We start from the raw sequence: 15,899 nt of genomic DNA, 5'->3' as shown, positions 1-15,899 counted from the left end.
CCATTGCCTCATCTCTCATAATGACCCCAAACAGGACATGACCTAAACCTTGGTGCACAGGGCGGTCGTCCGATGCCCGTGGAACGGTGCCATTCTCTGCGGCCTTTCCCAGAAGGGGCCTTGCCAGTGGGCTCATCTGAAATGCTCTCCCAGGTATAATAAACACATTGTTTTTCTAAAAAGCAACTTGCGGTGTAGCGTGTATAGAGTTACTGTTTGTGTGAAGCATGGTGCAGAGCTAGCTGAGTGTGCACGCACAGGGAGAATATCCTGAAAGTGCCTGAGAGCAAAGCAGACATCGGTGGCCACTGAGGAAGACTGCTGAGGGCTGGCGCAGAGAAGGGGCGCATGGTCCTCTCTGCCCCGCTTGAGTGGCAAACAGCCCTCTTTATGAAGCTAAGCCGGGTGGGAGGGGCTTCTGCGCTGAGCCCCTTCCCCCGAAGGATGTACCTCAGCCAATAGCATTCATGCAGTCACGCTGTACAGGCGTGCAGCCCAGGGCCATAGGCTAGACCAGGCAGCCTAGGTGTGCATGGGCTGTACCACCTAGGCGTGTGCGCGTGTATTCTATGATGTTCGCACAGCAACGAAATCACCTCAGGACGCATCTCCCAGGACCTAGCCCCATGATTAAATGGCACGTGACCGTAATTATATTCCCTGGACCTAGTTACGAAGGGGTCCGGGGTTGCATCCTGGTCACCCGGAGCTCAGTATTGACGTCCTAACAAGCTCTAACCCTCGACCCCAAGCAAGCCACACTTCTCACGGCCCTGGTTTCTCCTCCGTGGAATGGCAATGACGACGCTCACCTCATCAGGATGGGTGTGGGACCAAGAGTGGCCATGTCTGTGACATTCCCAGCCCAGGTCCCAATCCTGGGCCGGGACTCCTTCCCTGCCTGCCCCTCTCCCCATCATCTCCACCCTCACCCCTGCCGGGAAGGGCACCAGGGGTCACACAGGCCTTTCTGAGGACCATCCAGGGGAAACACAAGCGATTCTGTTTCTGTGAAACGGCCCACCTTTAAAAATAAACTCCTCCTGGTTTTCTTTTTGAAATATCAGGAAGACTTTTACTAACACCTTTACCTGAGAGTGGACTCCAGGGGTCGCACATAGAACAGTGGGTGGAAACCCACGCAGGGGTATTGATTTAAGACAATAGGGACGTGACGGAACCCTGTTTCGGAACACGTGCTTTAAAAAACGAATCAGGAATAAGGACACACCCACAAAGCAAATACATGTCCACTTCACCCTCGGGGCTCTGTGTCATCAGCCTCGGGGTCGTTACTGAGGCCCCCCGCATGTGGTGAGGCTGAAGGCCCACGTCACTCACACTCACACACACTCACTCGCACACACACGCCACTCCACGTTGGCTCCATCAGGGCCAAGGGCTGTCAGCACTGGTGAGGGAGGCTGTCTGCCCTCCTTCCACTTCCATTACTCCCGGGAGGACTCCTGGCACAGACAGGTGGCCATGGGCACCCTCCTCTTCAGCTCTTCCTGCACACAGCTGACCCAGGCGACAAGGAGGAGTGCCCCTTGCTCAAAGCAGGGCTGGCCTCGGACAAACTCGGACGGGACACCATCTTCCTCATTCATCCGGTCCTCAGGAAGGGGCTGCAGTGAGGTCAGAGGCCAGGCTGGAGGACCGGCAGCGCCAAAGGGCTGGACCCTGAACTGGAGGACTGTGGAGATTGGGGTGTAGAGGCTTCCTTGGCATCCCCAGAAAATGTGGCACTCCTCAGTGGGGCCCCTTTGGGGAAGCCAGCCTGCCCAGCCTTCTCTGGCCCCAGATGGCGAAGGTGGCCCCGGTGGTGAAAGGCTGGGTCTCGGCCCTGCTGTCCCACAGTGGAGAAAGGGCTCGGCCAGCCTTGGTGGCCAGCAGCTGGGGGCTTGACCAAAAAGACATACTGTTTCCAAAAATACAAGAGCTTCTCTCCCTTCTCCACCCCCATTCCTAACAGCTATGGCTGCCACCCCTCACCCCTAATTTCACCAGGCTCTCTGGGGCAGTTCCCTCACCCACAGCCAGGGGGCACCCCTGCCCTCCTGCCTGTCCCCCTGGCCCAGCCTGGACAGGCCCAGCGGGCAATGGATGCCCCTGGGCCCCTGGGCGCCTGCCCTCCGAGAAGAGTGTGTGGGCTTGATGAGTTTACTTTACCGAGTATTCCCAAGTACGATCCTATCTGGGGAAGAAGGAGCCCTTGTGGCTGAGTGTGGACGTATGTAAACACTGACCCTAAGCTGCTGGGGCAGGCGGAGGCCCACAGCAGCCCGGGGAGGGCACTGGTGGCTGAAAGCTGGCCTTTGTCGCCCGCTGAGCTCCAGGGCTGGGTTTGCTCGGTGTTTCTGATCCTGATGGGTGAATGGAGACGCGAGCGACCAAGCCTCACAAGGTGAACTTGGAGCAGGCACAGGCGGTCCGTTTGCCCTTGGCTCCTGCCCATGGGCTACTCTCACAGCTCGGGGATGGAGGTTTCCAGAAAAGGGGAAAAAGATAGCAAGTCCCTGTGGCTGTGGAGGTGGGACTGGGCAGGGGGCTGGAAGCCTGGACAAGTGCTGACCACTGCGGGGGTCTGAGTGCTCCTCAGCAGACAGGACCCTGGGGTGGTGAACGGCCACTGAGGATCTTTTCCCAGGCAAGAGGCCCTGGGAACCCCACTACTCAGCCGCCCATTTCCCCTGCTGAGACACCTGCCAGGGGACTATACAGCAAGAGAGAGAAGCCCCCCGAGGTGTGGGTCTAGCTTCCCAGAGTGTGTGGCAGGAAACGACCTTGACCTTCTCCCACCCCCATTGTGCTGGGGGGAAACAAAGGCCCAGAGGAGCCGCCAACCTAAAGTGTGTGGTCACCAGGGGCAACGTGGCCCAGGCACTTGCTGGCTCCCAAGCCTGGGAAAAACGGCGTTGTCCCTCGCATCGGGGGGTGGGTGTCTGTTTTGTTTTGATTTTTTTGTTAAAGTCCAAGCCAAATCAGCTCTTTAAAATGCTGCTCCAGGACAGGACACCCCTTGCAGGCGGCCTGAAAAGGCAGATCCAGGCAGAGAATCTGCGCATTCCAGCGGAGCCCCTCACGGGTTCCCCGACACCACGCACAGCGCCTGCCTGACACCGGCGCGCCTGGCCTGCGTTTCGGGCCACTGCGTCCCGTCAGCCCCTTTCGTGGAAAAATGGAGCCAAAAGTTCGAGTTCTTGGCCATATTTTCTCGTCTCTGAGAAGTGAGACATCTCGACGTGAAAGAGGCCATTTGTCAGGATTTCACGCTGACACACACATTCAATTAATTGTCCCCTTAGACCCCAAAGCAGAAGTAACCCAGCTGCATGGGACAAGTTTCCAGACTTCTTAGTGAGGAATGGCGATGATGATGGCAGAATTCCAGCTGCCCTTGTTTCGAAGGAGAGCAAGGCCGCCGAGGCCTGGCTGGAGGTTCCTTCCACTCACTCGGTCCTGAGCATCTTGCCGGGCAAACGTGGAGGCCGGCTGGGCTGGCCAGGGGTCGACACCTTCTTCTGGCCTCCCCCGAGCTCCCGCCACGGCCCTGGGGGCTGCGCTGCCCCCCTCCCAATGTACATACTCTGGGATTAAACCGTTCCATTTATTCATATTTTTCCCTAAGGTATATGTTAAAAACACTGCGTATGTGATAAAAAAAGAGACTTTTAAGAATTGGAGATGAGCCCTGGCCAGGCAGCTCAGTTGGTTACAGCATCTTCCTGCTACACCAACATTGCAGGTTTGATCCCCACTCAGGGCACCTACAAAAATCAACCGATGAATGTATCGGTAAGTGGAACAACAAACTGATGTTCCTCTCTCTCTCTCTCTCTCTCTCTCTCTCTCTCTCTCCCTAATCAATCAATAAAAAAATGTAATGGGATATGAGGGTTTTAAAAAGTTAAGAGGCACAAAACCACACCCTGTAGGATGGTTATTTTATTTATATATGTAAAATAAAAATAACCAGTGTTGGCTGCAGAGAAACTTGAGCCCCTGTGCAGGGTAGGTGGCAATGTAAAATAGTGAGGCCACTGTGGAGAACAGTAGGGAGGGTCCTCAAAAAATTAAACATGATATTACCACGTGACCCAGCACTTCTGCTTCTGGTATTATACCCAAAAGAATTGAAAGCAGGAACTCCGATACATTCACATGCCCACGTTCATAGCAGCATTTGTCAAAAGGTGAAAACAACCCACGCGTCCGTGGGCGGGTGAAGAGATACACAAAATACACAGAATGGAATATTATTCGGCCTGGAAAAAGAAACATTCTGAGACCTGCTACCACGTGGATGAACCTTGAAGAGCTTGTGGTAAACGAAATAAGCCAGTCACCAAAGGGCAAACACTGTATGAGACCCCTCACATGAGGCGCCTAAAGTAAGCAAATTCATAAAGAAAGAAATGGACTAGGGATGACCAGGGCTTAGAAAGAGGTGGGGAGGGGAAGTCAGTGCTGATTTATTCGTGTTTTGGAGGGGGCAGGCAGAGTTTCATAGGTACAGAATTTCTGTTTGGGAGTTCCGGGGACAGAGGGCAGTGACCAGGGAGCAACACTGGAAACTGGCACCGTGTGAATTAATGACCTGAAATTGTACGCTTATTAAGTTAAATGGATAAATGGTATACTTGGTGTCATGTATGTTTTACTGTAATAAAAATAAATGTTTTTTTCAGTTACAAGGCAATCTGACTTCTGTAAATAAACTTTCTGGGAACCCAAGAGGAAGTCAAAACAAAATCGTGCGGTTTTGCAATGCAGCATCCACAGGGCCAACGGGCTGAGGGGCAGTTGGCCCAGGCCCGGCTCCACCCCCCTTGCTGTTGCCCAGGCCGGCCTGAGGTTGGGGCCAATACAGGACAGACAGGGGAGTCTCCAGGCCCTGGTCCCAGGTCTTCATCCCCGTAGCCTGTGGAAGCGGCGGGCTTTTGTTGGTCCTTCCTTCAGATTAAGGTCAGAAGTTCATTACTCCCTCCAACAGACCATGATTCTTCTTTGTGAGAACCACAGTCTAGCAGATGTCTGCTGGCAGCCTAATGCAACTCGGGGAGCCTGGTCTGCAGGGTTAGGCTCCGGTTCAAATCCTGCCCCTCCCTCCTGTGTGTTGACTCATCTCAACAAGCCCTGAGCTTCCTGAATTCACCTGTACACCTGTACAACGGGCAAGACACTTCCTCACAGGACTACTGTGAAGATTAAATAAGAACACGTGCGTAAATCATCGGACAGCACAGGTATTCAGGAAAATGCTACTTATTGTCTCCAGATACATGCATTTATGAAAGTGTGATTTTGTGTATGGAAGCAAGAAGTTCGCTCCGAATGAGCATGCGTGCAACATCTGTTCAAGGACCTTCCACATGGGCAGCACAGGGCTGAGCTCCAGTTGAGGGACTTGGGGATCTCGCAGCAGAACAAAGAAAACAAGTGGCCCGGGGGCCAAGCAATGGCCCCCTGGCACCGCCACGACCTGTGTGGCAGCCCTGAGCTGGTGACAAGCAGCACCAGAGGTGACAGAGCCCCCGAGGTAGTGCCTGTGTTTGGGAACTACTCACCATGCATTCACTTCCCGTTGCCTGTTGCTGTACAAACAAGAAAACCAGAGCTCAGGGGGGCTGAGGGTTTTGCCTGTGATCACCCACTGAGTGGCAGGCTCCAGTCCAGGCCTCCCTCCAAATTCCACCGGAAGAGAAACCACAGGAGAACGAGCCTCCGCGTGCCCCAGCGTCCCGCCCCCCTGCAACGTGGGCCTGGAGGCAGAAGGCTTTCTCTCAGGAATCAGTAAAGTGCTTCAACAACCCTGATTTGGCTGAAGCTTCCAAGAAGAAAACTGGGCTCTTTCTCCTGGGAGAGCTGGGCCATGTGAAGACCCCTCTAAGTGCATGGCATCAGAGCCTGCAGACCCGCCTCCCCGAGGCTTCTCCTGCTGGACAGAGAAGGCAGCCAGCCAGCACGAAGGCCCCTTAGCTACTGTTAGGGGGTGGGGAGACGCCATTGTCTTTCAGACTAAATGGTCACACTTTTGGGGAGGGCAGCTACGGGTCCACTGGATTCACACCTTCACACCCGGCTATCACAGCCTGTCCTCACCAGGGGATGCTGTCTGCATGGGCACCATGGCTCCTCCCTTAGGGCTGGCTCTGCTCCACCCTGGTGGCCACAGGTCTCAGGGCTAAAGGAAGTGGGACAGACACAAATACTCCCCTCAGGGGTGCAGCCAGAATCAGCAGCTGTGGAAGATGGGTGCTTGTGAGCCGGGAGCTCCCTCGTTCCAGGGCAGGGTGCCACTGAGGGGCGAGGGCAGAAAGCAGGGACAGGAAAGGTACTGGGGGACGGCGACCTCTCCTCCTGCCTCCACACTGCCCAGAACGGACCTGCTCAGGGTGGAACAGCCCGTGGTCCGAGCGCTGAGAGCCTGGTACATCGAACGTTGCAGAAGTTTCCTCTGAAGCATTCCTCTCAAGGCAACAGGTTCCCCATTCCAGAGGAAGCTCTTCACCCACGTGGAGAGCTTCACCTGCAGGGGTGTCCAACCTTTCGGCATCTCTGGGCCACACTGGAAGAAGAAGCATTGTCCTGGGCCACCCATTAAGTGCATTGCAACATGTAATCACAAAAAAATCTCATGTTTTAAGCAAAGTCATGATTTTGCGCTGGGCCACATTCACAGCCGCCCTGAGTGGCCTGCGGCCTGCAGGCTACAGGTTGGACACCCCAGGCAGGGTGGTGGGGGTGAAGAGCAGAGTTTTGTGAAGTGCTGCTGGTGCCCCAAGTCCTCTCTCTGCCCCCAAAAGGGGAAGAAGGGTAGAGGGTGCTCTGCCTTCACCGAAAATCTCATAAGCAGGTCCCTGGGAGGACCCTTCAGGGTCTTCAGGGTGTTCCCCTGCAATGTGGGGCACAGCAGAGGGAGGCCCCACCTGGGAAACCAGAGGACAGGTGAGGGACCAGCACACTGCTCCGAGGGTGGACACGGGTGACGTGGTGCATGTGTTCCTGTCACCGCGCCAGTCCTCCCACCCCCGCAGACACAAATGCCGCAGAGGCAGGGCGTGTTCTCATTTGTTTCACTGTTGTATTGCCAGCGCCACATTTAATAATGGCTGAATAATGTGCCCAGGGGCAAAGGGCGCTCGGAGTCAGGAAGGGCACACCCGCACCTGGGATCCTCCGGGAGCCATTGTCTCCAAGCCATCACACCCAGAACATTCTCCCCAGTGGCTTGCAAAGGAGTTGGACTCCTGGAGGATAGCCCTGGCCTCGCCAAAGTGCATTTGAACGTTCGAAAGACCCCCGGATAAGTTTCAAGCCTATGTTGCCATCACTCTGCGAAAGAGGCCGGCAATAGAAAACCCAGGCCCATTAATGCCAGAACAGAAGGTTTTGCTTGGAAATGGCTGTCTGCTTTGAACGCTAATTAGAATATTGATTTACTGCCAGCCCTGGGGAATTGTTTAAGCTCTTTTCAAAGCCCCGAATGCTAATAGGAACTGAGGAGGCACACTCAATCAGTTCCAAATTAAAGGCAACTTCATTTCAAGCTCCGATTGGAGTTGCCGACCGATCCGTCTCAAAGCCGAATGAGAAAGCGGCGCCCCGGCCAACGCGTCACCACCCAGAACGCTGGGCGCTCTCGCGGCCTGGCTCCCTTTCAGTGTGTTGGCCGACAAACCCAGCAGTTGTCGTAAAGGTAGGAGAGAACGTGCCGATACCCCAAACCTTTTTAAAGCACATGGTTTGTTTTTATTTTTTCACTTAGAATCCAGAAGGCCTGGGTCATCCGTCCATGCTCTGACTTCATTTACAGAATCTGTTCTGCCCAGTAGCCTAGTGGACAAGCTAGACCCCCCGCCCTCCTGGTTGTAGAGTGTTCAGAAAACTCTCATTCAGAAAGACAATGAGTCGCAAATGGTAACGAACTGTTACCATTTTTTTTGTAACAAGTGTATCTTAGAGGGTCCAAGATCTTTAGTCTAAGGCTTACAGTAAATCAAGTTAACTTAGAGGCACAGATCAAGGTGTCTGCAGGCACTGATAATGTGAAATGGTTTGCTGAATGAGCATGAGTGTGAGTGTGACGGTGTGTGTGTGTTTGTGTGAGGGAGGAGGAGCAGAGCGAGAGAGGCAGGAGGGAGAGAGGTTTTTAGGACAATTTGCAGGTAGAAATATCTGATGAATGACATTCAGATCAAACATTTGGGGGACGCCCCAGAGAACCTTGGGACACTATACCCCACCTCCTGCAGGCTGCTCTCTATTCGCCTAACCCTCCCCTCCCCTGAACTCATCATCACCCTCCCATCCTGCCTCACCCTGCTGAAGAGCTGGCTCATCTCAGAGACAGACAGTCCCAGAGTTGACTGCCATCTAGTCACCTTCCCCTTGTTTGCAGATTTTAGTCATTTTAACGTTCCAGAGCTATGTTACTTTCCCAGGGCTGCTACAATCAATTACCACAACCTCAGTGACTTAAAGCAACAGCAATTTATTCTCGTAACAGGTTTGGAGCCAGAAGTCCCGACGTAAGGGGTTTGCAGGGCCATGCTCATATTTCAAAAGAAAAAAAAAAAGGTCATGTGCATGGAGATATTCATTGTGGTGTTACCCACACCTGGCCCAACCGGAAACGGTGTACAGGTCTAGTGATTAGTGATTGGAGACAGTGAAGTAGCATTTAAACCCAGCAGCGGCACCGCAACACAATAACGGAGTGTGCAGAAGATCCAGGAAGGGAGGTGTCACTTCGGGGGGGTTCATGGCCTGATGCTGGCTTCTTTCATTCTACCTCATGTGTTTGTGGCTCTGAGTTTCTGCCACCCTGATTCATAGCCTAAACCTTCTCCTGCAGCTTGAAATTCTTTTTTCCCCCAAGCAATTTCATGAGGCCACGGAGTCACACAAAGAGAGTTTGAGCTGCACACCTGGACCGTTTCCATGAGGCGTCCAGGCCTGACCACCGTCGTGGGGAGCCCTCAGGTGGCACCGAGGCTGCTGACCAGCTGACCAGCGCCTGGGCTCTGAGGCGGGGGTGGGGGGGCCTCCTTCGTCCCTCCCGTGGAACGGAAGCTTTGTCTTCGTGCAGACTCTCCAGCTGTGGAAATTCTGGCACCGCTCTAAAGATTAATGGCATTTCTTGGCAACGGATGGGAAAGGCAAACTGGTCTACTACACAGAGATGAAGTCTTAGACTGGAAGCTGCCTGTCCCTGACTCCACAGTGAGGTTATCTCCCAGGGAACGTTCAGGCTGTTTCCCGAAAGTCCGGTGGGGCAGCAGCCAGTGTTCTCTAGTTAGTAAGATTACATCCCTTCCGGCCAGGCCCGGAGTGGTGCTAAATTTCTTCTCTTGTCTCTCTCTCTCTCTCTCTCTCTCTCTCTCATACCCACATACACACACTTGCGTGAGAAATGTACACATACCAAATCAGTATCGGACAGAAAGAATGGGCAGAGCTGGGAAGCAGACCAAGGAAACTTGAAGAACATTCTAGAACAACCAGCGTCAGATCCGCTACTGTCTGGGGCCAGAACATAAGCCATAATCACTCACCCTTTCCTGTGTCTGGCTGGAAGTGCGGCGAATGGAAGGAAATAGCGAGCGAAACTAATTAGCTAATGAGGACCTTAAATAGCAGCATTAATAGTAAAGCAAAGTTCTATTACGTTAATAGAGGTTAAATGGTAATATTAGTAAAACAGTCATCGTGGATTTTCTTCTACGAAGGCAGTGAACGGGGCATTCAGAAAGGATGGCTTATTATAGCTGCCTCCTCAACACTCACCGTTTCTTCAAAGAGGCCTAGCTAAAGGTTTTTAAAAAATTATTACCACTTTTTGCAGGCCCCCCATCTTTAAAGAAGTCCTTACAGGGAACTCTGTCCGTTTGTTCATGGCTTGCTGCCAACAAACAAGTGAGGTGTTTACTAAGGGCCTCCAAGAAAGTTGCTGCATATTCCATGAAAGGTTCTACCTGTAACAGGCATTCAATGTATCAGCCATAGAGAGAAACGAACGTGTGGGAACAGATTGCAGTGGGGGAGAGAATGTCGAATGTTCAGTAATGTCGGTAGAGATTTTTTTTTTTCTTAATTTTATAGGCAGAGGGGAAGGGAGGGAGGGAAACATAAATGTATGGTTGCCTCTCAAGCACCCCCTACTGGGGACCTGGTGCACAACCCAGGCATGTGCCCTGACTGGGAATCTAACCAGCAACCCTTTGGTTTGCAGGCCGGTGCTCATACCACTGAGCCACATCAGCCAGGAGTGGTACAGATAAGTTTTAACTCTATGTCATGGAGAATCACAGGCAGGAAAACAGGATGCCAGACAACATGTTTTTGAACAAATTTCTCGACATCAACCTAGAATCACTGAGGAAGAACTTTAACAGGATGTAGTGGAGAGACCCATTTGGAGAGGAGGACACAGAGCTGAGCGAGGATGCAGCTTGTCCAGACGGGACTTCCTCAGGCCAGAAGGAAGACCAGAACCCAGGCTCCGTGTCCCTGATCCAGCCCGGGACCCATCTCGGCCAGGGCGTGTGCCATGAGGGGTCCTCATCATTGAATCACTGGAGCTTGGGGTTTCCCTCACATGTCTATCTGATTATGGTTAATGGGAAATGGGAAAAATGGTCCATGATAGCCCCCCGCTCCACTTAACAGAGAGGGCTCCTACTACAGCTAAATGGAGAAAGATTTCTTTCCTCGCTTTACTGAGGTGACATGCCTATGAAATCTGATCAACCTTTTCCTCACCCTTAACAATAAATTCAGGAGAGGTCAGAGTGGGCAGTGAGTTGCCCCGGTCCCCAGGAGGCTGTGGGTAGGTGCATGTGGGCATTAGGGGTGGGGGTAGGGTCAGCATCCTCCTCGGACCCTGGCCACTATTGGCTGTGCGTGGGCTGGTGGGGCTAGTCTCCATTACCTATCCCTTTGGGCCTCTGGCTGTCGATGAATTCCTTGGTTCCAGGCATTTGTCTCCGGCTGTGACATCTTGACTAAGTGGACAGCTCTGCCTCCTGATCCTGGCCTCTTCTGGGGCCCTTGCTGGGACCCTTTGGGATCGCCCCCTAGGAGATCCGCCTCAACTTGGCCATCCAGCTGCTCCTTCCAGCTGTGCTGGCGTTTCCCTCTCACCCCAGGCTATGTGCCTTCCCCAGTATGAAGGCCCCTGGCACCCCAGCCCAGTTTCCTTCCCTGGCGTCGCATTCCTCTGCTTTTCCTATGCAGTAGGCTCCTTGTCCTGCAGACTGGGCATTCTAACCTTGGGGCTCCATCTCTCTGCACTACAAAGGAAACGCTCCCACTGGCTCTGCAGGTACAGCAGGTGAGGCTGTTGGCCTAGGACCTGAGGGGTGGCCAGGAACCCGGGAACGGGACAAAACAGGCTCCTCAAAATGTTAATTCCCTTCCTACACTTACATACTTCTCATTGGGTTTTAGTCTAGAAGAAGAAACATAGAGAAGTTGAAAGCAGGTTAGAGTAAGGAAATCACTAAATATGCCACAAAATGGAACATCTGTACCTTGTCAGATATGTGCTTTATGGAAATCGCTGTGAGTTATGGCAGGGTGCTGCTGAATTTGGGGGATCTGGTGACCAGTCAGCATTTGTGGCCGATGGCCTTACTGAAAACCCATTTGAGTGGTTTTTGAGCCTCTAACTCATGGTTTTGTGTGTTCTGTATTTCTCCCGTCACCACTACCGGGATCCTGTATTCACTGCATAACGAGTAATTGTAGACATGGTTCGCTTCTTCGGGAGGGCATCTGCGGGAAGGTGGGCGATGAACTATTTTTGACATAAATCACAATTGTCAAAGAAAGTAGTGCAATCCAAAGACTGATAAACAAGAGTGACCCCCATTCAGCTACAGACACGCAGTATCTCCCAGACCGAGCCCTTCAAACTGTGTGATATTTCAATCAGTCATATCATATTAGCAGTGAAAAAAGATCCAAAGATGACCCCGAGCATGCTCATTTTCTGTCTCTGAAGTCCCAGGAAAATATTTTCGTCTCCGGAAGTTTCATTAGAAAACCCCAATATATTGGCGACTAAGGAACAAGACTAATACACGGTGGGGGGGAAACGCAGATTTACAGTTGTTCCCATGGGGAAAAATATAATAAATATTAATGCAAGAATAAACTGTGTTTCACGTACTTACAACGGTAAACCTACTTTTGCCCCAGCCTGTATTGACTCTACACAGCTTTTGTTGCCTTGGCTCAGTTTTTTTTTTTTTTTTAAGAAGAAATGCATAAAATTAAAAATTCAAAACCCCTCTTTAGCACTGCACGTTGCACGTCCGCAGGCACCGTGCTAAAATAAAAGGTCCACAGAGACTCCGGGGAGGCCCGCACAGAATGTACAGAAAAGCGGGACCTCACACCCGAGGCTGCGCGTCCTCGAAAAGCCAGTGCGGCCCCGAGCTGGGACGTCACTTGCGCGCGCCTTCTCGGAGCTGCGAAACCGGCTGCAGGCAGCGGGGTAGCCGAGTTCACGGCGCGCCCCCAGGCCTGCCCGTCCCCCACGGCTCGGGGGTGGTGGGTTCCACCCGCGCCCGCCCCGCCCGCAGGACACGCGGACAAAGGCGCAGTGTGCCCGGGCCGGCGCGGGGCCGGGGCCGGGCGTGCAAGGCGGGTTGACCCGAGGACACTCTCCGCAGCCTGAGCCGGCCGTTCAGGACCAGCCCGGCACCAGGAAGCCCCTTCTTCAAAACTCCCTCCGCGCAGTCACGTTGGCCACGCAGCCGGCAGCAGCGGCGCCGCCGGCAGAGCCTGCGCTGGCACCGGCCGACGGGGGCGTGGCCGCAGGGTGGGGAGCGGGCTGCCGGGCGCTCCGCGGCCGCGTGCCCGCCGACGCCGAGCCCGGCCCACGCCCCCTCCGCGCGGCGAGACCGCGGCAGACCGCGCGGGTGGGGCGCCGTGCGCGCCGGGAGGGGGTTTTTTTTCGGTCAAACTTCGGCTACGGGAACCGCCCCCCATTCACTTTTGCACCAATCGGAGGCCGCAGACGGATCCCGAGAGGGGCCACGACGCCGCGCTGCCCGGCCGCTTCTTAAACGCGCCGTGCGTGACGTGAGGGGCTCTTGTTGCAATGGCGAGCTAAGCCGGAGGATGTGCAGCTGCAGTGGCAGCGCCGGGCACGAAGAGCACGGGGACGGGCGCCGCGCGATCGCAGCCGAACCGGCCGGGGGACGCAGGCGGGGCGGGACAGCGGCCCGGACTCGGCTGCCACTGCGGTCACCGCTGCGCTGGCCCCGCGCCCCCGCGCGCGAGCAGGAGGAGCCGCCTCCGCCGCCGCTGCTGCCGCCTTGCGCCGGAGCCGTGGCCGGCGCGAGCCGGACATGGTCCCCTCTTAAAGGCGCAGGCCGCGGCGGGGGGCGTGCGGAACAAAGCGCCGGCTCGGGGGCCGCGATGGGCGCGGCGGGCCCGCGGCGGCCGCGGCGCTGCCGGCGCCGAGCCTCGCGGCGCTAGGGCCGGCTGGCCTCCGCGGGCGGGGGCGGCAAACTGAGGGCGCGCGGAGCCTGCGGCGGCGGCGGCGGCCCGGCGGGCGGAGCGGCGCGGACATGGCCGCGCGCGGCCGGCGCGCCTGGCTCAGCGTGCTGCTCGGGCTCGTGCTGGGCTTCGTGCTGGCGTCGCGGCTCGTCCTGCCCCGCGCCTCCGAGCTGAAGCGAGTGGGCCCGCGGCGCCGAGCCAGCCCCGAGGGCTGCCGGCCCGGGCAGGCGGCGGCTTCCCAGGCCGGCGGGGCACGGGCCGATGCGCGCGGGGCTCATCTCTGGCCGCACGGCGCGGCCCCGGACGGCGGCCCGCGCGACAAGAACTTTCTCTTCGTGGGAGTCATGACTGCCCAGAAATACCTGCAGACCCGGGCCGTGGCCGTGTACAGGTGAGCCCCCGGTGCGCGGGCACCGCCTCCTGCATCCAGCATCCTGGCGGGCTGCCCTGCAGGTCCTCCTGAGGCTAAGCTCGTTCCTTTGCCTGACTCCCCGAAAGCAGCCTCCCGGGGTACCCCCGGGCAGTGCCAGGCATTGCCCACAGAGACCAAAGGCAGGGTGTTGAGCGCCACGCTCGAGAGCAGGGGCTTTGGGGTCAGGTGGACCAGGGCGCCCCCTCTGGGTGTGGTCTCACCCTGACTCTGTGACAGGCACTGGAGCTTTCCAGGTCCAAACCGTCTCCTTTGTTACATGGGCCTGACCCTACGCTGCTCCTTCGTAAGGGCGTTAGAACAACTGTTACCTGTGACAGAGGAGGTGGTTATTCAGTTTTCCAGAACCCACCCGTGTGCATTAACCGGGTGAGACCCCTTGCAATAGCCTGCGTGCGGGCTTCACCGTTGGCAGCACCCCTGTTCATGCAAGGGCGTGCGCAGTGCGCACGGAGCCCACCGGTCTGTGCAGTAAATGGAAGGAGGACCTTTGGGAAAAGCAGCCCCTGCCCCATGGTGGATCTGGTGTTAACTAGCCCCGCAGCTTCGTGGTGTTATCCGGCGTCTGGGCCCTAGTTGGCCAGATGAGTCATAAAAGTGGCTGGAATCATGTTCAGGATTAGCAGAGGGATTAGCCAAAGTCGCCTTTCGAATGCAGGCAGCTGTGTATCAGTGCGTTTGAGATAGGAGTGGGGTATAAATTCATGTAGGGATTTCTTGGACTTCCACACGTGAAGGACCGAAATGCTGAAGAACAGGCCAGTGCTGAGAGGTGGTCTGGGAACGAACTTTTCCAGCATTGAGTGCTGAGCAAGGGCAAGCTGGTGGCTGGTGGTCCTTCACTTACAACCAATACCTTTGTGACTTCAGCTTTTACAGCTAGTCCTGGTCTGGATTTTCAGGCATTAGAGGTTGTGAGGGGAAGAGCTCCCATGGGTGCCCATTCTTCTAAGGGAGGATGTAGAGGATTGAAAAAGGATAAAAAAGCCACAGGGATGTCTGCCCTTTCAGTGCCTCGAGTCCTTTGAGTTTCCAGTACGAGATCGTGTCTCAATTCAGAGCTCAGGTTCTGCCGGAAGGGTCCTGAGAGACTGAAAAGCTTAGAATGCCCATAGTATGAATTTAGACTAAATTCGTCGTTTGAGAACCTGCAAGGTCAAGGTTTTTTTCTCCCTCATACCTACCGTGAGTTACCCAGAATTTATGTGAATTGTGTTCTTTTCACAAGAGAAATATCCACATTAGAGATTGAGGATGAGCTAACCTAAATTCTTTACAGCGTGGTTTGAAAAGTAAACCCACACGGCTGCAGTTTGGCAACAGGCCCTTCGAATGTACAACATTGAGGACAATGATCAAAGTAGTTTGTTCCAATAGTAGATGGTGTCACTCCTTGCCTGCCCCCCCCCAAACAAATCCATTTTCATGGACACAAAATCAGTATACACCAACCAGCGGGGCTCGGTTAATACCAGCAATACGCAGCAAGTGTAGTGCAGACCAAACCTAGTGTTTTACAGTTGGGGATGATGATCTTGTCCCAAAGCCCAGGCTTGACCTCTCTTGGCCTCCTGCCAAGTCTCCAACCTCATCTCTTTGAGATGTATCTTTTATCCCATTGTTTGTTGCCTTTGGGGCAGTTGGGGTAAAGTGGAAGCACAATTTACACTCTGTTTCCCCTTCCTTTGTGATAGCTGCCTTTCTGAAAAAGCCCTTACCAGAAACATTGTATCCTATCTTCCTTCTTTGTGACAACTGTGCTTCTCTTTTTATTTTTTAAGCATACTTCAGATACAGGAAAACCCATAGGGGGAAAACAGTGTATCCTATCTAGTCATCTTGTCAGCTCTCCCACATGCCTTTTTTTTTTTTTAATCTCTCTGATTTTAAGAAGTTACAGTTACCTGCCCCGCCTGGTAAGGTCCTCTGCTTCTAGGTGGACCTGCCCCGCCTG

General features: G+C 54.6%; 1 protein-coding gene across 1 annotated transcript in view; it reads left to right on the top strand.

The window, feature by feature from the left end:
* Window positions 1–13,046: 13,046 nt before the first annotated feature.
* CHSY1 (chondroitin sulfate synthase 1) overlaps window positions 13,047–15,899 on the top strand; it is a 43,121-nt gene continuing 40,268 nt past the window's right edge. The window contains exon 1 of the mRNA XM_024561758.4: window positions 13,047–13,906. Coding sequence (XP_024417526.3) covers window positions 13,587–13,906 — 320 coding nt within the window. The 5' untranslated portion in view covers window positions 13,047–13,586. The remainder of the gene's footprint in view (window positions 13,907–15,899) is intronic.

The sequence above is a fragment of the Desmodus rotundus genome, chromosome 10, assembly GCF_022682495.2.
Source record: "Desmodus rotundus isolate HL8 chromosome 10, HLdesRot8A.1, whole genome shotgun sequence".
In the NCBI taxonomy this organism is placed as follows: Eukaryota; Metazoa; Chordata; class Mammalia; order Chiroptera; family Phyllostomidae; genus Desmodus; species Desmodus rotundus.
The sequence above is the reverse complement of the archived record's forward strand: the minus strand, read 5'-3'. Positions and strand labels throughout refer to the sequence as shown.